The sequence below is a fragment of the Delphinus delphis genome, chromosome 15 (genome assembly GCF_949987515.2).
Source record: "Delphinus delphis chromosome 15, mDelDel1.2, whole genome shotgun sequence".
In the NCBI taxonomy this organism is placed as follows: domain Eukaryota; kingdom Metazoa; phylum Chordata; class Mammalia; order Artiodactyla; family Delphinidae; genus Delphinus; species Delphinus delphis.
This window is the reverse complement of record NC_082697.1, coordinates 48,311,313-48,333,446: the sequence shown is the minus strand read 5'-3', so window position 1 is coordinate 48,333,446 and position 22,134 is coordinate 48,311,313. Positions and strand designations below refer to the sequence as shown.

Genomic DNA, 22,134 nt, shown 5'->3' with positions numbered 1-22,134 from the left:
AGGGTGACTCGGAGGCGCGTGTTCTACCCCATCTCCCAGAGCCCCCAGGGGTGGGGGCCAAGCGCCAGCCGCCCACAGGACTGACCCATCTGGTAGCCCATCTCCTTGCTGTCCCTGCCGCCATCTCCCTGCCCTCCTGGTACTTCCTGAGACCACCCCTCCCCCCAGAAACTACATCAGATCCTTGCTGCGAGATCAGCGTCTGGGGGAACCCAAACCAAGACAGACACCTTTAACTGTTTTACTTCTAACAAAACACTCCTCATGTGATCAAATGTTTGTGCTTGAAATGCAGAGAAAAGCAGCCAATCCATCATCTAACACGTTTCTCTGTGGAATCCAGACTCTGCGCCTCTGACGAGTCTCTCAATGACCCATATGAAGGGCTTGTCTCTTTCCTAAACGAGCATGGCTTGGTGGCTGTTAACAGAGCACCCCCGAGCAAGGCTAACCCACCTAAAAGCCCAAAGCCCCTGTTAATTAGACAAAGGATGTGCAAGCAAAGAAAACGTTTTAATTAAGGCTTCACTGGCAAGCCAGACAGGCCAACTATGGTCTAATCCAAACAAGAACCCTCAGTCTTGTATGGTTTGTCCTAAAATATCCAAGCACTTCCCAACAGTGGCCCAAAGGCACTTTCTCCCCTCGAGCCTAGGCATCGGAAGAGCACTTCTCCTCCAGCTTCTTCTTGTTTGCCTTCGTGTTTTCGATCACGGTCTCCACGATTACGGCAGTCTCTTCGTATGTCTGGATGCTGTCGGTGGAAAACTTCTCAATAGACTCCATCACCTCCACCTTCTCATAGGCCAGCGTCCTGGGAGGGCTTCTCGCCGGGAGGCTGCTGGTCCAAGCTCCAGGCCCGTCGGACCCACCCTGAGTGACCTGAGGCCCTTGAGACTGGGGTGTAGACGGCCCCTCTGGACCAGGAGAGACTGTGACACAGGGCTTCCTGGCCCCCTCCTCCTCCTTCTGGCCATCCTGTTTCCCCTGGGGGCCCTTCAGTTCTTCGTCATTCATCTCATCCCCCTTGTCTACAGTGTGCGGGGTAGGGGGGTGTCCATCTTCTTTCCCCTGGGGAGGCCCCTGTCCGTCCTCCAGACCATCTTCTTTCCCCTGGGGAGGCCCCTGTCCATCCTCCAGACCATCTTTCCCCTGGGGAGGCCCCTCTCCGTCCTCCAGACCATCTTCTTTCCCCTGGGGAGGCCCCTGTCCATCCTCCAGACCATCTTTCCCCTGGGGAGGCCCCTCTCCATCCTCCAGACCATCTTTCCCCTGGGGAGGCCCCTCTCCATCCTCCAGAGGGGGCTCCGGCTGCTGGGGAGAGGGCTCCACGTGGCTGTCAGGCAGCACAGAGTCGTCCCCCTTGGAAACCACCACACCCCCTTTGGCCGGGACGGAGAAGGAACAGAAGCCTGGGTCCACGAAATTGGCATCTCCGGAGACCAGCACATACCGCCCCTTGGTGTACAGGTCAGCGGGGGGCTCGGGTTCTTTGGGGCCTTTCACCCTCTCCTTGACCATCCTGCCTAGTTTTTCAAAGGCTTTGCTTATCTTCCCTCCGTCTGGGACATCCTCCGGAGCCCCGTCCACGGTCGGGGGACTTGCTTCTCCATCCCCTGATTCGAGCTTAGATTCACCCTCTTCTTTAGGTACCACCTGCCCTGGCTTTGCGTCTTCAGGACCTCTCAGTGGTGCCTCTTCCCGACTTGCATCTGCTTTGTCTTTCGCTATGATCTCCTTTTTCCTTGGAACGTTCTTGGGGAGGCCTTTTTGTCTTGGTTTTGCTATTGTTATATCCTGCACAGCCCTGGCGAGATCTTTAAAAAAAAAAAAAAAAAAAAGGACAATGAGGCAAGTATCGTCACCAATGAAAGAGGAAGAAAATGTATGTGTTGAAAAATACACTAATTATCCTGGAGCCCCCTGTCTAGCGCTGGGGTGGGGTTTACTACGTATGATCAAAAGCAACAGGGAAAGATCCCCGGGTCTGAAGCGTCCACAGCCCACACTGAGGACCCAGCTCTGCCGGCCACTGTGTGACTTTGGACAAGTCCCTCGGCCCCTCTGGGCTTGCGGAGGGGAGGGAGGTGCCCACAGTTCCCATCACACTGGGTACAACCGACTGAGATCCGTGATCCTCCTGCAGTAACACTGTGTGGGAGCAGGGCTCCAGTGCCCACCAAGCCCCCTGCCCCCCGAGTTCACAGGGGACACTGGGATCCACAGAGCAGACAGTGGAAACCCAGTCCACAGGGCACTCTCGCCTCAGGCTTCCCCAAAGGAGCAAGGCAGAGCTGCCTGGGCCTCTGACGGGTTCAGAATGGCCTCGGCCATGGGGAGTAGCTCCCTTGTCCTGCTCGCAACCCAGGCCAGATGAACACAGACACCCCTTGCTCAGCGTCCCCTTCCTCCTGGGCGATAAGAGGAAGTGATGCTCTCAAACTCAGAACAGGAATCCCCTGTGCCCGAGGCCATATTCATTTCCTCAGATCAGCTAAGAGGAAAAACTGAAAGTGTAACACAAAATCTCACCCTGCCTCACCCGGGAGGCTTTCCAGCTTTGCTCACAGTGATTTTTAAACTTTTTCATCCCGAAGTCTTCTCCAGCCCCTCCCTCCCTTCGCTAACCAGGGGACTCAGTTGCACAGAGCAAGGGCCTCCCGTGGGGCTGACCCTCAGTGACAGGGCAGAGTGAGCAGGCCGTGAAGCCATGATGGGGGGGACGCAGTGGGGACACCACAAAGCAGGTGGCTGGGAGCAGGCGTGGAGAAGGGCTTACTTGCAGGACCAGCTGCCGAATTTCAGGGCCCGCTAATCAAAACTGTGAAGAACGTCCAGACAGCGACCGCACAGCATCAAGCCCAGCGCCCTGCACACAGCCCCCCGCCCCCGGAGCTGGCCCTGGGCGTCTGGGACCCCTGCCCCTGGCAGCAACGTTCTGACTCTGGCACCCCATCTCTGCAAAGCCCTCTGAGCTTTCTGAGACCCCTGGATTTGAAGGCACTATAAGCACAGGCTTCTCTTCTCCCAGGCACTGTTCTGTTCCTTCAGGACTGGGGAGACTGAGCTGTGAGCTGACATCTCACAGGCGCGTGAAACCATCCTCAAAGGACCAAATGTTGAAGGCAGAAGCTGCGCTTGCCCACCAAGCTATTTCTGCTCAGTTTTGAATGGGAGAGAGAACGAACAAAAATTGAGCATCTACTCTGCTCCTGACACTAGATCAAGCACCTCTGCACGAAAGAGTTCATTTCACTGGGGGGTGGGGGGGGGGGGCGGGGCAGTGAATAGATACAATTCAGTGTTCACTTCTTGCCCAAGTAAATGTTGAGCTGCATTTTTTCTCCCCAGTTAAATGCCTCATGTTCACGGATGGCGTCCCTGAGGGGGTCTAACCCCCATCTGATTTTCTCCTTGTAAACTTTTTGACTCAGTCACTCAGCACCTGTTGGAGGACATCAGTGAGGGAGAGAAGGGACCTCACATAAAAGCACTGAATTTCCAGACGGACGGGGAGTATGAATGCTAAGTTCAGGGAGAAAGCCGCTTGATTTTTCCTTTTTCCCAGGACAGAAAGTCGCAGAAGCCAGGGTTGGGGACTCACCTTTCACACCGTGTCGAGGGCTGAGGGAGGCCCCGTGGCTCACGGTGTACAGAGTGATCGGGGTTTCAATGAAGGCAGAGCTCAGCCTGGCAAAAAGAACCAGAAAGAGGGTGATCTCCAGCTTTAATTCACTGAGCCAAACAGATGGGGGGCGGGCAAGAGGGATGCTCTAATGTCCAGCAAAAATGAAAAAGGCTTTCTCCAGATCCAACTGCTCATGAACCACAAACACATGTACACACTGGAGGACAACGGAAAGGAATACTCATCTCTTTGAGCTCAAGTCAAAGCTGTGAAACACACTTATAAAAAAAATTGTAATTCTTTTGTTTTGGAGGTTTTTTTCAATAAGAGACTGGCCAGCCCAGGCTGAAGTATTTAGGGCAACCAGGGTATAATATGCCCAACTGGTCTTTTTTTTTTTTTTTGGCGGTACGCGGGCCTCTCACTGTTGTGGCCTCTCCCGTTGCGGAGCACAGGCTCCGGACACGCTGGCTCAGCGGCCATGGCTCACGGGCCCAGCCGCTCCGCAGCATGTGGGATCTTCCCGGACCGGGGCACGAACCCACGTCCCCTGCATCGGCAGGCGGACTCTCAACCACTGCGCCACCAGGGAAGCCCCAACCGGTCTTTTTTAAAAAATAGTTATATATAATCAGAGACAGTGGAAAGATAAAGCAATTGAGACAAAACATAAATAGCTGGTGAATCTAAGAGGATCCAGAATTTCCTTGTTCTGTGCCTGCAACATTTCTATCAATTTGAAATTATATCAAAATTAAGAGTAATATATAAACCAACAAAAGGGGTATCCAGTTACCTTTTGATGAAGCCCTGCCCCCAAAACAAAAATGTTCACAAGGACGCTTAAATACCCGTTCAAGACTTATTTTTGTACATGTGTGCATGAAGCATTCACTGTGACATAAATATAGAGCTCAGCACAATACGTTGACCAGAACTAGAGAAAACAAAAGAAAGTCTCGCTTTCCCTCCTACACATTAGAGCACTCACAGCAAGACAGAGCCCCAGCGAGAGGGAAGGAAGTGCTCCTGTGTCTGGGTGCTTCTCTGTTAACCCAATCTAAATCCCCCAAAATCAGCAAGACTGAATTGAAGAACCTCAACTTAATAGAGATTCAGAGTCCCTATAGGAGGGGGCTGGCCTCAATCTGTTCTCTGAATATCTACAGATACAGACATTGATGTAGCCATAGATGTAGGTGTAGGTGTGGCTATAAATAACGGAGACATCGTTGTAGATGTGCATGTACGTGATGATGTAGATAGAGATGACTTAGGTATAGTTGAAGTATAGGAGTAGGTGTAGATTTAGGTGATAAAGATGTAGGTGTAGCTATAGATAATGTAGATATAAGTGTATGTGGAGGTGACACAGATGTAAATGATGTAGATATGGGTACAGATAATGTCGGTGTAGGTGTAGGTGATGTACATATAAATGTAGGTGATGTAGAGGTAGGTGTAGGTGTAGGTATAGATGAAGATGTTGTAGGTGTAGCTACAGATGAGGTAGATGATGTAGTTGCAGTGTAGATGTACCCACGTACAGATGAGGAGGACATAGATGTAGACGTATGTGTAGGTAGGTATAGGTGTAGACATAGTTGATGTAGATGTATTTTTTTAATAAATTTATTTATTTATTTTTGGCTGCGTTGGGTCTTTGTTGCTGCGTGTGGCCTTTCTCTAGTTGCGGCGAGCGGGGGCTACTCTTCGTTGCAGTGTGCGGGCTTCTCATTGTGGTGGCTTCTCTTGCTGTGGAGCACAGGCTCTAGGCACGCGGGCTTCAGTAGTTGTGGCACGCGGGCTCAGTAGTTGTGGCTCATGGGCTTAGTTGCTCTGCAGCGTGTGGGATCTTCCCAGACCAGGGATCGAACCCATGTCCCCTGCTTTGGCAGGCGGATTCTTAACCGCTGTGCCACCAGGGAAGTCCCTAGAAAATGGACAGTAGACGATGCAGGTGCAGCTGTGAATGATGATGAGATGGAGACAGAGATCTACTTCCCAGTGGAGTTCAAGTCAAAGTTCCATTACGTGGAGGAGACCAGACGGCCTGTCGACAGCCACATTACTGACCCAACCAGGTGGTCAGAGTCACGACGGCAGCAGCAGTAATAACACCTACACTGAGCGCTGGTTGAGCTCCAGGTACCGTGCAGGCCCCTCCCCGGCAGCACCTCAATAACCACACCTGATCATCCTCTCTGTGAAGACACTCGTGTCGCCAGAGGCCTGTGAGCGGAAGGGAGCCTTCTCCGTGGGGGCTTTCTGACCCCCTGCTTGACATTCAAACACTTCCCCCGTCACCCTCGCCTCCTCTCCCCTCTCCCTGCTGCGATTCACTCCAGAGCACAGGTCACAGGCCACACGCCCTCTGCTACAAACCCACTCATCCTGTCTCCCCGACTAATATTCAAGCTCTGTGAGGTCACAGATTTGGGGGTTCCCTTCCTGGCCACATCCCCACTGCCTAGAACAGTAACACAGGAGACACTCAGCAAAGATCTGTGGAACAAGTAAGTGGCCAGCCAGAGAGGTTGGCGCTGTGCCCACGGGCTCTGCCCACCCCTGACCCCACCTGTTGCCTTCGTTCTCGATGATCCGGTGATACCGGTCCAGCTCATTCCTCAGGGTCTGCTGGGCGACCACCAGCTGCCGGCAGTCGTAGGATGACCTCTCCAGGCTCCTCTCAGCCTCCTCAGTCTCCTTCCGCAGGGTGTCAATCTGCTCATTGTAAAGCTGAATCTCTTCATCGTAGCACTCGTGGGCATCTCTGATGGCCTGTTCTAGGGCCGCCGTCTGTGGGCAAAGACACAGCTGTAAGGAAACCCAGCCCACCCTCTCGCTTAAGACACAGACCCGGCAGGGATACCCTGGACGCGGCATATCCAGTTTTATTTGTTCTGTGGGCTTGTTTCTCTGTTTCTCTGTCAGCAGGGAATCCTTAAGCCACAGAGGGATGTGAACCCCTTCTCCTTACGCTTGCATCAGCACCCTTGGAAATCTGCCCTAGCAGAGTCTCCACCCCGCAAAGGCAGTGGGAAGATGACAACCCCAGAAACTGAAACGAAAACTGCCGTCCATGGAATAAAACGTGCAACTCAAACAAAGTACATTCTTCATAATTTACTGAGTTAGCATAAATCTGACAGCTGAAAAATTAGTAAAAAGAAGAACATGTACTAAATAGATAAGATGCTATTTTTACTGAAATAATTAAGGGAGGAAGTTTCCTTGATCTTGTTCAGTCACTACGGCACCTTAATTTTCTCCTCATTTCTGATCAGTAGAGTTACGTATATGTTGTGGTAGCTAAAGGGTGCGTGTGTGTGTGCACACTCGCACATGTGTATAAATAAAATAACTTCAGGGAAACATTAATTACCTACTAATGCAGGACAAATCAAAATTAAGGTAGGAAAATAAAAAGAGGTGGTCTCACATTCGCTGTAAGAGCTGTGACAACCCCTAAAGGGCCACAGCGTACTGACTTACAAGCTTAGTACAACCTCATTTTCCCAAAGAGAAGAGATCTAACAGGCATGGCCGGTTCTCAAAAGCAAAATAGAACAAGCAAACCAAACTCACTTCTCCTGGAAGAGTTCTCAAACTTCTTCGTGCATCTGAACCCCCCAACGATACTGTTAAGCTCAGATTCTGACTCAGCAGGTCCGGTGGGGCCGGAGGGGTGCATTTCTTTTCTTTTCTTTTTTTCTTAAAGGATAGTTACTTCTTTTTCTTTTTTTGGGCTGCGTTGGGTCTTTGTTGCTGCACGCGGGCTTTCTCTAATTGCGGCGAGCGGGGGCTACTCTTTCTTGCGGTGCGCAGGCTTCTCATTGCGGTGGCTTCTCTTGTTGCAGAGCACAGGTTCTAGGCACCTGGGCTTCAGTAGTTGTGGCTCACGGGCTCAGTAGTTGTGGCTTGCGGGCTCTAGAGCGCAGGCTCAGTGGTTGTAAGCACACGGGCTTAGTTGCTCTGTGGCATGTGGGATCTTCCCAGACCAGGGCTCGAACCCGTGTCCCCTGCATTGACAGGCGGATTCTTAACCACTGCACCACCAGGGAAGCCCGGGAGGGCTGCATTTCTAAGCGGCTCCCACTCGATGCCCATGGCTCTGGTCTCCGGGTCACACTTTTTGAGTCACGGGGGACTAGACAGGTATCTGAATCCAACCTCATGTATGTCCACCACAAGACGCCTCACACATGCAGCTAAACGAGCACATTGGACATGTAGAGGGTGATTATTCCTGCGACAGCCTGATTCCTCACTTTATGTACAGATGTGGCCGTGGAACAGTGACGTCCCTAGTGAGGACACTGGCAGACGCAGCCGACAAAGGTTGTCAGGAATGGATCTGTTGCATCAGGAAGGGGGGGAGGAAAGGAAGGAGGGAGGAAGGGAGGAAGGAAGGAAGGAACAGAGGGAGAGGTACATGCACTAGACACTCTGGGAAGCCGTCCACTGGCCTGTGTCGTCCCCATGTCTGAAGACTGTCCCATCTCACACGTAGGAAGTGTCCGGGCAGCAGTGTGACCACACTCCCCTGACCAGAGCCGCAGAACCAGGCCTCAGGCTGGCCTATCACGTGCTTCCTCTCCGGGCATCTGGGAAGGGATCTCAGAAAGAGCAGTGACTTGGTGGTAGGTTCTAGACTCACTGGGACACGTAAGCCCAGGGTCTGAAGCCGCCACCCTGGAGAAACAATCTTTCATAAAGTGCATGGAGAAACTGAGAAAGGCAATTCTTCAGAAAGACAGAGACATGAAGCCAAAAGGCAAAGGCAACAGAGATGAGAGCGCCGGCAAAAGAGAGAAAAGAGGGAATCGGGGAGAGTGAGAAGCTCCCGCCGGCCGCCCTGTTCCCAAAGGTCATCAGCCCCTTTATATCTTGCTCCTTTGGGGGAAAATATCTTCACAGTCGAGAAAGCTGGAGACACCACCCCAGGTGACCCAAGTCTCACCCCCAGTACAAAGACACAGCCACATGGTGCTCCTGGTGAGAGGCACCGAGGACCCATCACTTCTGTCGTGTTCCTGCCGCAAACGCAGAGCCTCAGCTCAGCCCCGAGAAAGCATCAGGGAAGTCCAGATGGGGGGACGTCCCACAGGAGGACTGGCCATCAAGGTCATGAGAAACAGAGATGGGCAGGAACTGTCCCAGATTGGAGGAGGCTGAGGAGACAGGACAGCTGAATGCAAGCAGGATCCAGGACCAGAAAACACGTGAGCAGGGTAACAGGTGAGATTTCAGGCAAATCTGTTACCAGGATGGCGTGCTCGACAATGTCCTGGTTCCAACCTTGGTGCTGTGCTATTAAGAGGTTGACTTTGAGGGAACTGGGTGGAGAGTACGGGAAACCTCTGAGCTATTTTTGCAGCTTCTTAGAAGTCTAAAATTATTTCAAAATAAACCAAGCGAGTTTGACCAGGTTTCTGTTCCTCATTAAAAATTATCTCCATTCAAACAGTCTCCTGGGATGTCAAATACTGAGGCACAGTCTCTGATTCTTGGTGTGACCACATGCTCTTACCCACACCGGTGTTCACACACTCTAGGAAATGCTTCCATGAAGTAAGGAATTTAAAGGACCCCTTTGAGGCTCAAATCTCAGAGACAAGAAGCCATCCGGAGTGGATGAATCCCCACATAAGACTCTCCATTTCCACGGAGCAGTCCTGAGAACGAAGCCTGCGGGTCACAGGCTGGCATGGCTGGGGTCCAGCGATCCCAGTGTCAACCAGGCAGCAGGAAGGCATGAAAGCTGATCACAGCTGCCTTTCATCAAAGCTTAGCTTTCTCCCACATGAGCAGGAAAGGGCTGTGCCCGCAGCACCTGGTGTTATAGCTCAATAATTTAAACCATTCATCAGAGGGCGGGGTGTTCAGGAAAACCAATAAAAGCCCCACTTGCAGCAGCTCAAAGGGGGCTAATGCAACATCTCTGATGGGAGTGATCTCGGCACGGGCTTCAGAGGCCGTCCAGCCCCAGACTGACTGTGGGAGAAAGAAACCGTCGTTCCAGGAGCCACAGCCCAGAGAGGGAGGCGGCTCGGTCACAGGAACAAAGCCCAAGGTGTCACAGAGCCCACGGAGAGGCCCAGGGTGCTGGGGACATCACGGAAGTCTTCCAGGAGGAGGTGGGGCCGGTCCAGGTGCTGCAGAAGCAAAGCCACTCGCAGAGAGAGAAGTGGGGAGCAGAGGCACCGGTGCCAGGATCCACAGGAGGGGTCCAGAGAGGAGAGGGGGAGAGAGCAGCCCACAGACAGCCCTGGCAGGTGGAAAGAGGCAGGTGGAAGGTGTGGGCCTCTAGGCAGCCGGAACTTCATCTTGAGCTAGGTGACCGTGTGTTTCCGCTTGGACCGCTTAGATCCGGCTGATAGCTGTCTCCCCACCAGGCCTGGGCGGCCGGAGCAGGAGCCAGGCCAGGCTCTGCTCAGTGCTCCCTGGACCTCGCGTGGGGCTGGCCAGAAACGGCTGAAAGATGTGTTTCAGCACAGCTGCAGGGCTTGCCTCTGCACAGCATGGTCCTCAGGGACCCGGGCCAGTGCCTCACAGTGAGCGCATCTGGAGAGGTGACCTCCTGCCTCAGTCCCTTTAGGCACCCAGACTCCTTTGGATCCAAGGTCATTTCAAAAAGGAAAAAGAAATCAAGTGTCCTTCGCCGATTACACGCTGTCTTACCAAAACGTACCACCAGGTGGCGCTAAGGGACTTTACTGAGAAATGACACCTGGGAGTATACTTTCCCAATAATCTGACTTTTTTCACTTTCCTGTCACAGAAACTCAGCAGATGCAATTTAGAGAACCAGAACGCCTGTCCCTTCTCACCCGCCTGGAAGAAGTGCCATCCCCAGGGGTCTCGTGTGTGGTCCACATTCAGCTCCAATCGTGGGTGCGGTCCTGGGCAACCTGTGGACCAACGTTCTCAAACTTGAGCCTGCAGAGCCACCTGGAGGGCTTGTTAAACGAGATGCTGGGCCCTCCGGAGTTCCTGGTTCCGTAGATCTGGGACGGGCCCGGGAACGAGCATTTCTGACAAGCCCCAGGTGATGCTGCTGGTTCAGGGACCTCCCCCTGAGGACCCTGCGACGGAGGGTTCCAGAAGCATCAGATGCCCTAACCATAGGCAGAACCAGCTGCCACAGCCCTGCCGGCTGGAGCCCTCAGGCTGCAAGGAGCTCCCCCTCCCCTGACCCCCATCATGTCCCCAGTCATGGCCCTGGCCCTGCTGAGGGGCTAGGCTGACGAGTCTCCCCTGGAACGCTCAGCTCAGCTACTCCACTGGGAAGTCACAACAGCCTTTTAAAATCAGCAAAAAGCCAGCCGTGAACATCTCGTGAATAAGGCTATGGAGGGCCCGAGCCAGGAACCCGGGTGCCCGAGGTGTAGAATATTCTGGCCCAACGTTGGACCACCCCTACATCAATGTTCTCAACGTGTGGTTCCTCGACCAGCAACAGCATCTGGAATTTAGAAATAAAAATTCTTGGGCCACACCCCAGACCCACATAGTCAGAAGCTCTCAGGTGGGTCCTGCCACGTGCGTGTTTTGATTCAAGCTAATTAGGCAGACTTTCGGCCCCATGACCTTTGCCCCTTAGCTGTATGCCCATGAATACATTATGTTACTCGGCAAAGGAACTTCTTACTCAGCTGACCTTAAAAAACAGGGAGATTATTCTAGATTATTCCTAATTCCACGGGCCCTTAAGAGCAGAAATCAGGGAGATTAGATGCATGAGAAAGATTCGAAGCACCATTGCTGTCCTTAAAGATGGAGGGGCCACATGCCAAGGAAGGTGGACGGCGTCTGGAGTAAATCCTGGCCGACAGCCAGCAAAGAAATAGGGTCCTTGGTCCCAGCGGCACACAGAAGGGAATTCTGCCAATGACAGGAATGGGACAGGAAGCAGATTCAGCCCACCACCCAACAAGAACCTCCAGATACGGGGGACCCAGGCCGGCGGACACCTTCATTTCAGGGCTGTGAGCCCCAGAGCAGAGAAACCAGCCAAGCCTGCCCCGACTTCTAACCTGCAGAACTGTAAGGTCACAAGGAAGTGCTGTTTTAGGCCCTGACCTTTGTGAAAATTTATTATGGCCGCAAGAGAAAACTAATATGACTCATGTTTTATCAGACCCCCTGCTAGGTTTTACTTATTATAAGCACATATATTATTATAGAGGAAATGCTTTGGCAATATTTTGATAACTAATTCGGCAGATAATATTTTGTTTCAATATAATTCGTTTCCTTTTAATTCTATGTACTTTATGCCTTTGACATTTTTCTTTTTTTTATGGAAAATGTCAATATCTTATTTTACTATTATTAATGTAAGTACGTGATGCCAAAGAAATGAAGGTAATTTTACAAACTCAGAATTTTGGCAAATACATGAAATCTCTGTTTTATTACAGTTTTATGCCACATTAGTTCAAATGCATTTCTCTACAACTACGCCAACAGAGCTCCTCTGGAAGTATTTCAGTCATCCTTAATATGTGACTTTACCAAAGACTTAGAATGTAAAATAAACATAAAATTTCAAATTAGTAACTTTTAATTATGAATGAGATAAGAAATAAAGTCATCAGCTGATGGCTGGGGCTATTAATTTCCAACAAGACACTTTGTTGAAATGTTTCTTCTGATACCCCAGGTATAAATGAGAACCTTCAAAACACAAGGGCAGAAGCAAAGTACAATACAGAAGCCTCTTTAGCTTCAGCTTCCCATAGTCCTAAACCTCTGACGGAAGCCATATGCCTTTAACATTTTTCTCAGAAAGGCTCCAGGGGCTTCACCAGACTGCTGGGCAGGCGATTGGCGGGGGGATGGCACAGAAGAGACAGTGAAGCCCCCCGCAGTTAGAGAGACAACGACCTCAGAGTTAGACAAGCCAGTCTTTCTGCAGCAGCTACGGGTGGGGACAGGCGGCCAAGCAGAGAGCTTTATCTCATATTCTCAGAAACTAGGCTAACCCTTTATGAAACGTCTTACTTTTTTTTTTTTTTTTTTTGGTATGTGGGCCTCTCACTGTTGTGGCCTCTCTCGTTGCGGAGCACAGGCTCCGGACGCGCAGGCTCAGCAGCCCTGGCTCACGGACCCAGCCGCTCCGCGGCATGCGGGATCTTCCCAGACTGGGGCATGAACCCGTGTCCCCTGCATCGGCAGGCGGACTCTCAACCACTGCGCCACCAGGGAAGCCCCGTCTTACTTTTATAGTCAATAAATGCATATGAGTTCACAGAGAGACAAGCATTCTTTTCGCCCTGGAACCAGACTTCACCGGTTGATGTGCCCACCATATCAGGCTGGGCTCCCTCATCTCCTGAGGAGACTGGGGTCCTTCTCAGTCTCTCGGGCGGAGGTTTTCAACCTCATCACCGTGGCCACTGGAAGAGCTACATTTTACATCACAAACCATAGACATCATACAAAGATATAAGTACGTGTGTATTTGCACAAATCTATATACTTAAACACACATACAGATATATTTAAAACAAAGGTTTCACAAAATAAATCCTGCCTCTACTCGCCATGCACCCTGTCATTTCCTCTTTGGTCTTAGGCTAGTGCTGTGAATTCCTTCTTTTCTCAAGCCAGTCGATCCTGCTGAGTTCATTTTACAATCCAGTAATGAGTTGTAACTGGTGGTTTGGAAAACACTGGTGTCTAGAACCATGACTGGGTGTGCATCCACTTCTCTAAACACTCATTCACACACACACACGTACACACACATACACACACACATACATGCATATGCTTACATACACACATATACTTACATGCACACATGCACACATACACTTATATACACACATATACTTGCATGCACACATGCACACATATAAAACATGCACACACATTACACACGTACACACAGTTACATACACACATTTTACACATACACTTACACACACACATATACATATACTAACGCACAAATATATACACACACATACACGCATACACACACTTACATATACACTTACATACAGACATATACACACATATACATATACACATATGCACACATGCACACATATAAAAACGTGCACACAATCACACACACACACACCCTGACCCTCCCTCCATCCTCTCAGGGCCTCAGAGGAAACCACACATTCACCAAGTCACCAAAACGGTGCGTCTGGTCCCCAACCCGTGGTTTGTCAACAAGAGCAGGACGCGTTTTAAGGGCAGTACTCGCTTTCCTGAGCTGGGGTCTTTGCCTTCGGGGACCATCCCCAGGCCCCCGTTTGCTCTCCGTGGCCCCTGAGTTGCTGCACAGGGAGGGGTCGGGTGGCGGGTGGGGCAGGCATCAGGATTCTGGACTCAAGTCCTGAGATCTGGAGGACACTGTGCACCCACCAAAAGCACCACATCTCACGTGGCTTCAGCAGGGTTTGATCTTGTCGGGCATTGGTGGGATAGAGACAAAGTAACATATAGCCTTTAATGGTCTGGGTTTTCTAGAGGGGCAGATTTTTAAAGTTTTGTTCCCTTGTCCCTTATGTGTACTTGTCAAACCGAACGTCAACTTACTTTTGGATTTGGGAAATGTGGTTACACAGCGTAAGAAGCGTATTCTAACCCAACGTCCCCATCAGAATGGCCCGGTGTACAGTAACGAGAGGAAGAAAACTGGAGGAATCACAGGGTTGGCGGGGGTGGGGTGACCCACAAAGCTCATTAACCGCAAAGGAAGGCCACAGAGACAGGACTGCGCTTTCCTGCAAAGTTTGCAAAAAGCTTTTCTGCTCGTTTGCAAACTAAATGTCACCGAAAAAAGAAAATGGGTGGGGTGGAAATGCAAAGTTTCCGCTGACAAATTCTGAGCAGGAGCAAATCCCAGCACAACCCCTCTCTCCAGGGCTGCAGTCAAATTCCGAAGGAGAGAGTTCAGGTCATGAGAAGAGAAACAGGAAGCACAGATTCATGCGAGCGTAGGGTAAGAACCCCAACGTATGTCCATTTCTTATTTTCAAAAACAAGGTTAAACTGGGCAAGACAGATCGGTTATGCAGAAGTGGGGATAGCTTACCCTCGGTGGGGGAGGGGCAGCTACTCAAAGGGGGCCTGCGGGGGATCTCCAGGGACCACGAATTTTTGGGACCCACTGCCCCCATTGGCCCAGGGCTTTTCCATTCTGGGCAGGAAGGCGTCCCGGGGAGTGGACTGCTGGTCACCCCACTGGGGATGCTGTTTGCGGCTCTGAGGGCTGAGGACACAGGTGTGTTGAGTCTGTAGAATTCACAGCGCTAGATGCACGAGTGCTCACCTGTGCAGGCCCGTGACACCTGAATGAGAGGGGCAGACAGGAGGGGCGGGCATACCTGGGCCTGCAGCTCGGCTCTCTGGGCCTGCAGGAGGCAGAGCACCTCTTGGCTGTCCTCCAGCTGGCTCTGCAGGGTGGCCACCTCCCTTTCCGTCAAGAGCTTCGCCTGCACAAAGAAGCCAGACTCAGCACGCTCACACTCGGAGGAGAGGGGCCGCTGTGTTCTGCATATTTACGTCCCCCCAAGTTCGCAGACCGAGGCCCTAACCCCCAATGCATGGCATCTGGAGGTGGGACCTTTGGCAGGAGGGTTGGTTTAGATGAGGTCATGAGGGTGGGGCCCCCACGATGGGATTAGTGTCCTTATTAGAAGAGGACGAGACACCAGGGCCCCCTCTTCCATGCGGGCAGGAAGGAAAGGACAGAGAGAGGGGTGGCATCTACCAGCCGGGATGGGGTTCTCCCCAGGGGCCAAATCTGCCAGCCCCCTGACCTTGGACTTCCAGCCTCCAGAACTGTAAGCAATAAGTGTCTGTTGGTTGAGCCACCTGGTCTACGGTATTTTGTCACAGCAGCCAAGCTGACTCAGGTAGGCCCACCATGGCCACTCACTGCCTTTTCACTTTGTTTTCTAAGCCTGAGCCCTGAGCCAGAGCCACCAACTGTGCTGAGCCGTCCCCATGGCACACAGCAGGGGCCATGGCGACAGGGGAAGCCCTGTTGGTGCTCCCCGAATGTTTTGGAAGTAGGTCCACCCTCAACCTCTCCACACTCTGCAGAGCAGCTGCCCTTTTCCCACCAGCCTCTCCACATTATTCAGAAACATCTAAATCCCTTCCTGAGAGCCTGGCCTCTCTAGAGCAGCGCCTTCTGACACAGAGACACCCCCCCCCGCCCCCTGCCGGGCAGAGTCACAGCCCAGCACGTTCACGGCCACCCACTGAAGGTGCCCCTGCTCTGCAGCTGCCTGCAAAGTGGCCGGAGCAACGAGACACAGAGAAAGTGAGAGCAAGGGAGGAGGAGTGGGCCTGGGGACAGAGCTGCCTAAGGATGGTGTGTTTCTTTCTGAGTCTCCCAGCGGAGCTGTGCATTCTCTCAGTCTCTCTGTGTGTGTCTCTCTCCCTGTCTGTCAGTCTGTTTCTCTCTCTCTCTGTCCTCCCTGCTTCTCTGTGCCTCGGCTCCCGCCTCCCTGCCCCAAAGACACAGACGTGGGGACAGCTGGGAGCAGAGGGGACTCACGTTCTGGGTACCACTACATGGAGGATGTGCAAACATGCCAGCTGAGACCTGCAGCCACAGCATGGACGCAGACACGCTGCAAATCCCTCACCCACCTCCCCGCCAGGGCCCGGCCTGCTTGTCTGGCCCCGCCTCTCCTCACCGCCCAGCTCCTACTTATACTACATCCTCCCCATGTCCATCCACAGGTGCCCCCACAGTGCCTCGCGCACAGGAGGCCCTTGGATACTTACTGTAGAGGAAGGAAGACAGCCGGCAGCTGTCAGCTGGAAGCCGGCACTAACCAACACCCCCCAGCATGATGCTCCCTCCTTATAAATTTACAGATGATGCCACCTCAACACCTAAAGATGTCACTCTGGGATCCCAGGGGAACAAGACAGAAACAAGACCGGCTCTGCAACTGTGTCTGAGCTCAGACCAAGCGATCACTGTGTAACCACAGAAATGACCACTAACTCAAGTGATGGTGCTTAGTTACCAAGCACAGCCTTAGCCTCACCCCATACCTTGGCCTCCAAGGTACAAAATAGGGGGATATTCAGCCATAAGACCAGCCCCCCACCCCTCAACAGTACCCAGACCAGCGCAGGTCCCCATCCACGGCGTATACCCTCCCCTCCTGTGGGGAGTAATGAACCCAGCTTGATTTGACCACAGGGGTGGCCCCAGGGACCTCTGGCTACAGGACACTGACTTTATGCTTTATGGACACATTAACCCCAGGCTCCTAGGAAGCAATGCTAATTATATCCTTTGTGCAAACTCAACGGGCATTTTCTAGGACAGTAACAAGAGTCAAAGGGGCAAACCTGAAAGCAACCACCTAGCTCGTATGTAGAATTTTTCAGCTGAGATTAATAAAGAATGTGATTCTTTCTACATCTGCTTTTTAACGTGCACACGAATCCCTGAGCACCTTGCTAAAATGCAGATTCTGACACAGTGGGTCTGCTGGGGGTCGGGCTGCAGATGCTGCATTTGTCTCAAGCTCCCGGGCAACGATGCTGAGGGTCTCTGATGATCACTGACACTATTAAACTAGGTCTAGATGGCTCTACATTCGTACAACTCAGAAGAACAGGGTTACAAGGGAACAGATGATGTGATTTTAAAAGTATGCTCTGATGTAAAACACCTATGAACTAAAGGAAAAATGTCTGCAAAACAGAGCTAAAGTGTCTGGAAAGAAGTCTCTGACAAAGAAAATTATGCTTTAGGAGGAGCTGTTTCTTAGGCCTTAGTGGCAACCCCAGTTCAGTTGGGGTCATTGGTGGGCAACGTGGACAAGAATATCCCCGTCAAGGCCAAAAAAGTAACTCTCCTGACTCTTAGATGTTACTTGGCAGGGTTCAAAAGTGTCTCTGAAAGCAAATTTGGGGGTTTCTTTAGCTTTGATATAAAAAATTAGGTTCAAACAAACACCCTAGCCCACTGGTTCTCCAGGGTGTGGGCCTGGGTAGACTTCTGTCCTAAGTCATCCTTGCAGAAAAACCCAGAGTCTTCTCAGTTGAACAATCTTCAAAACCCTGTCCCAGCGTAACATTCCTCTGAAGAAAGGACACATGACATTTTTGTTTTAATATGCATCCTTTTCAGTTTATTTTTATAATATCCTATCATGCGTCACAAAATCCTATAAACCACATTAGGGGAAAAGATACATCAATATCGTGTTGCCCTGCTAGCGAGCTAAGTGAGGAAGGGATTTGGAACATATTGGGAATAAGGTTTTACATCCAAATCCCAGTTTTTTAAAAATCGGCTTCAATCACCTCTATCCTTTCCCAAGAGTTTTCATGCCCCAGACTAGCAGAGCCTGACCTTGAAAATAGAGTCACTAATTGTCTGAAGTTCTCTGTATTCAAAATTATGGTCAAATTGATAAGGGGAATAAGAAAACAAACAACCCAATAAAAAAATATGGGCAAAAGTCTTGGGTAGATAGTCCAACAAAGAAGCTATACAAATGGCAAATAAGCACATGAAAAGATGCTCAACATCATTAAGGCGTGAGGGGATGCAAGTTAAAAGCACAGCGAGATACACAACATACCTATTAGAGTAGCAAACGGCAAAACCAAAGTAAAAACCCGACATACCCAGCGTTGACAAGGAAGCAAAGCGACAGAAACTTCCATCCGTTGCCAGTGGGGATGCAGCAGTGCTACAGTGCTTGGGTAACAGTCTGGAAGTTTCTTATAAACTAGACAAGGAAGGACAGCCCGTAATCCTCAAGAGGAAATACCTAAGAAGATGGTCAGGGGCACAGTTTATGTCCTCAGATGTCTAAATACCCACGTTCACCGTCTGAGTGAAAGAGCAGAAGAGTGGACTTCGAATGTGAACCCGCAGTGGGGTGACCTGACGCCTCTCCCTGGGTCTCTGGGCTCCCGGGGCTGCAGGACAAATCCCCACATGCGGTTTTGCAGCCGCCTGGGCTCCCGTTCTTACCTCTCTCGTGCCACTGGTTACGGCGGCTGCTTGCGGGGTGGTCTGGATGATCTGCTGCAGGATGCTGACGTAGGTCTGAATCTCCAGAAGGTTCTGTTGGGGGAGGAAAGCGTTCTCATGAGAACTTGAGCTCCCCACATTTTCCCCTCCAGTACCAGGTGACCTGCAGGATGAATGCCTTCACGTGTCCCACCGCCGCAAATAGGACAGACGGTGATGGGTGCAGAGGCCGCTTTATGCCTCCTTTAATCTGCATGAGAACACTGGGCTCGATGAATGAACCGAGGCTTAGTTCATGTCACCTTCCCTTCAGTCCCGTGGCTGCCTTGCCGCTGTCTCCATAGCGCCCTGGATGCAGGGTTATCAGAAAAGCAGGGATGGGGGACAAAGAGATCCCGGAGGGCACAAAGGACCTTGCTGACTGCAGCACAGGCGGTGCTTCAGAGGACAGGCTGTGGCCAGTCCGGTGGGGACTGCCTCACTCACTAGCTGCACGTGGCCTCAGGCAAGGTATTCAAACCGCCTAAACCTCCGATTCTTCCACAAAAGAGGGATTAACAACCTGAAGGCAATGCCTGGTCCCTTTCACCAGCAGATCACCTGGGCCTGCTCCATGCGCGAGAGCTGCCGACGTAGCACAGCTGCCCCCTCTGCAGAACTGCCCTCGGCCACACAGTGGTCATCCTGCCAGGAAGCTATGCAGCTGCCCCCAATGCCACACCATCCCCCACCCAGACCAATGACTCCTGGCTCAGGACACAAGACCAACCTTCTTGCCTCAAGGTGGGACCAAGCTTGTGGTGTGATTCACGCTCCAGAGCCCCCATGGGATCAGGCTGAGCCTGGACTCCAGCTCAGCCCCTTCCCCTGCGCCTTCCTAACCCCCATCCCACCTATAGGCACCTCAGGCTCTGCTGACAGGGAACCTAGGACACTGTCTCTTGAGGCTGTTTTTTGGGATTCAGTGAGACAATGCAGCAGGCACCCACAGAGACAGGAAGGGACTCTGATGCTGCCTGAGCACTTGCCAAGTTCCAGGTTGTACCAGGTGCTTCACCCATATTACTTCACGTTGCCTCAGTGTGACTTTCCCCAGAAGCAGACAGTTATAGATCGAAAGTTGTGTCCCTCCAAAATTCATGTGCTGAAGCCCTAACCCCCAGCAGGATGGTATTTGGAGGTGGGACCTTTGGGGAACAATTAGATTTAGATGAAGGTGGGGCCCCCAGGGTGGGATTAGTGCCCTGATAAGAAAGGCAGTCACTCTCTCTATGGATACGGATCTAGGAAAGGCCAGGTGAGTGCACGGCAAAAAGGCAGCGGTCTGCAAGCCAGGAAGAGGGTCCTCACCAGAACCCAACCCTGCCGGCATGCTGATCTCGGTGCTCCAGGCTCCAGAACTGAGAGCAATGAATTTCTGTTGCTCATAAGCCACCCAGTCTGTGGTACTTCGTCATAGCAGCCCCAGCTGAGTAAGATACAGACCCTGGGGGAAGGATCTGGGTGCAAATAGTTTGCTTGGGCAAAGATGTCAGGAAACATGAGCAGTGGGGCGGGGAGGTGAGACACTGTGTTTTCAGGTGAATTACCCCTGTGGGCACCAGTCCTAGCGGGCTCTCTGGGAGCCGGTGCAGAGGGAGCTGGGGTACGTGTCCACCAACTCCATCCGTCCCTGGCTGAGGCTGCTCCCTCAGCATTAACTCCCCGACACTTCCTGTGAGGCAGACCTGCCCTCCGCTGCCTGGTGCACATCCGTCCTGAGGCAGAGACACAGATACTGCAGCTGGAGGGAGGCCAGGCTCCCTGGAGAGGTCAGCCCCAAGGGTTGAGGGTCATGGCCAGGCCCACAGGTGTCTATGCTCAGATGACATGGCTGTGCAGGAAGGAGAGTCTGGCGTTTGCATTTCGAAGATGAAGAAGCTCAGAGAGGTTAGGCCACTGGCCCTTGGTTACACAGCTCCAGGACTGGACATTTCCAGAACACCAAGGCCCCCCCAACGTGAGGCCTGTGAGAAGCTGGCAGGGGTGGGGGCAGAGCACAGCGCTACATGCGAGGAGGCCCCTGCATGCCATGTGTTCCCTCAGAGACAGCGCTAAAAAATTACGATTTTTGCATTTTCTCCATTTTCTGAGCTGAACCAGTCAACAGGCTACAGCTTAATCAAGACGGATCTGTGTGCAATTACTCTGTGGACTGTGACGTCCTGCACAGATACTGGCTCCCCCCGACCCATAACCCCCACACACACACACACACCGCCCCCCCCACATATACACACACACACACACCGCCCCCCCACATACACACACACACACACCGCCCCCCCACACATACACACACACACACACCACACACACACTGCCACCCCTCCCACAGCCCCGCAGGTCTGGCTCACTAGGTGCCGTCCAGCGACCAGCCCAGCCCCGCTTGGTTCGGGGCATTGCACACAGGGCAGCCCACTCCAGCCACCCCATTTTTTCAGCCACGAGTGCCCTGAACTGGTTTTTTGGGGGGAAGGGCTACAGAAGGGTCATGGTTACCTTTTTGTACCTGTCCTTGGCCGCACTGATGTCATCCTGCAGAAACTGGGCTTCGATCTGAAGGCGCAGGTTACTCAGCAGGGCTTCATCTGCCTCCTGCAATGAGAGGCATCGACTCTGAGGGGCCGCGGGGGGCGGGGGGCGGAGAGCACGGGCGTGGGTGTGACATCGGCCGGGTCTTACCAAAATGCAGACTTGTTTGGTGGGTCTGGGAGGGCGTCTGAGATTCTGCATTTCTAGCCAAGCACTGGGTTAGCCCATTGGACCTGGTCTAGAATAGTAGTTCTCAGCTGAGAGTGATTTTGCCCCCAAGGGGACATTTGGCACAATCTCGAGGCTTTTTAAATTGTCACCACTTGATGGGGGTGGGGGGGTGCAGGGGCGGGCGGGAGGTGGGGGTGTTACTACCGGCATCTAGTGGGTAGCAGCCACCGATGCTGTTAATATCCTACAATACTTAGGACAACCCCACACAAGAAAGAATTCTCCAGTCCGAAGTGTCAGTAGTGCCAGAGTTGAGAAGCCTTGATCTAGAAAGATCAGGGAGAAAGAGTACATTTATACACCGATAACCTTAAAATTTAAGTTACATCTGTATTTGTTCTATATCCTATCATCAGTGAGTTGAGTTTCTAAGACTAAGAAACAGTTTTCCCTTAACACTGAAACCTTTATTTTAGAATGAAGCTAGACTAACACAACACTGTAAATTAACCATACTCCAATAAAAATTAAAAATAAACAAATACAATAGAATGAAGCTAGAGTCTTATCTTACCATTCGCAAGAATGAACTCTAAATGGATGAAAGATTTAAATAATTTAATACGGAAACAAAAACTCCAAGAAGAAAACCGGAAAAAGCTCCCTGACATGGGTGTTGGCAATGATTTTTTTGGACACGACACCTAAAGCACAGGCAACGAAATCAAAAAATTACAAGTGAGACTACATCAAACTCAAAACACCTGTGCAC

At 51.7% G+C, this 22,134-nt stretch overlaps 1 protein-coding gene across 2 annotated transcripts in view; it reads right to left on the bottom strand.

Annotated features, from left to right (window-relative positions):
* Nucleotides 1-552: 552 nt before the first annotated feature.
* Nucleotides 553-22,134, bottom strand: part of BFSP1 (beaded filament structural protein 1) — a 37,620-nt gene continuing 16,038 nt past the window's right edge. The window contains exons 3-9 of one of the 2 annotated variants that reach the window (XM_060031333.1): nt 21,159-21,254; nt 18,618-18,710; nt 14,983-15,090; nt 6,207-6,427; nt 3,605-3,690; nt 1,263-1,817; nt 553-1,061 (exon numbers count right to left, since the gene is read on the bottom strand). In XM_060031333.1, the coding sequence (XP_059887316.1) occupies nt 652-1,061; nt 1,263-1,817; nt 3,605-3,690; nt 6,207-6,427; nt 14,983-15,090; nt 18,618-18,710; nt 21,159-21,254 (1,569 nt within the window). In that variant the 3' untranslated portion in view covers nt 553-651. The remainder of the gene's footprint in view (nt 1,062-1,262; nt 1,818-3,604; nt 3,691-6,206; nt 6,428-14,982; nt 15,091-18,617; nt 18,711-21,158; nt 21,255-22,134) is intronic. The other variant, XM_060031334.1, reaches the window with a different exon arrangement.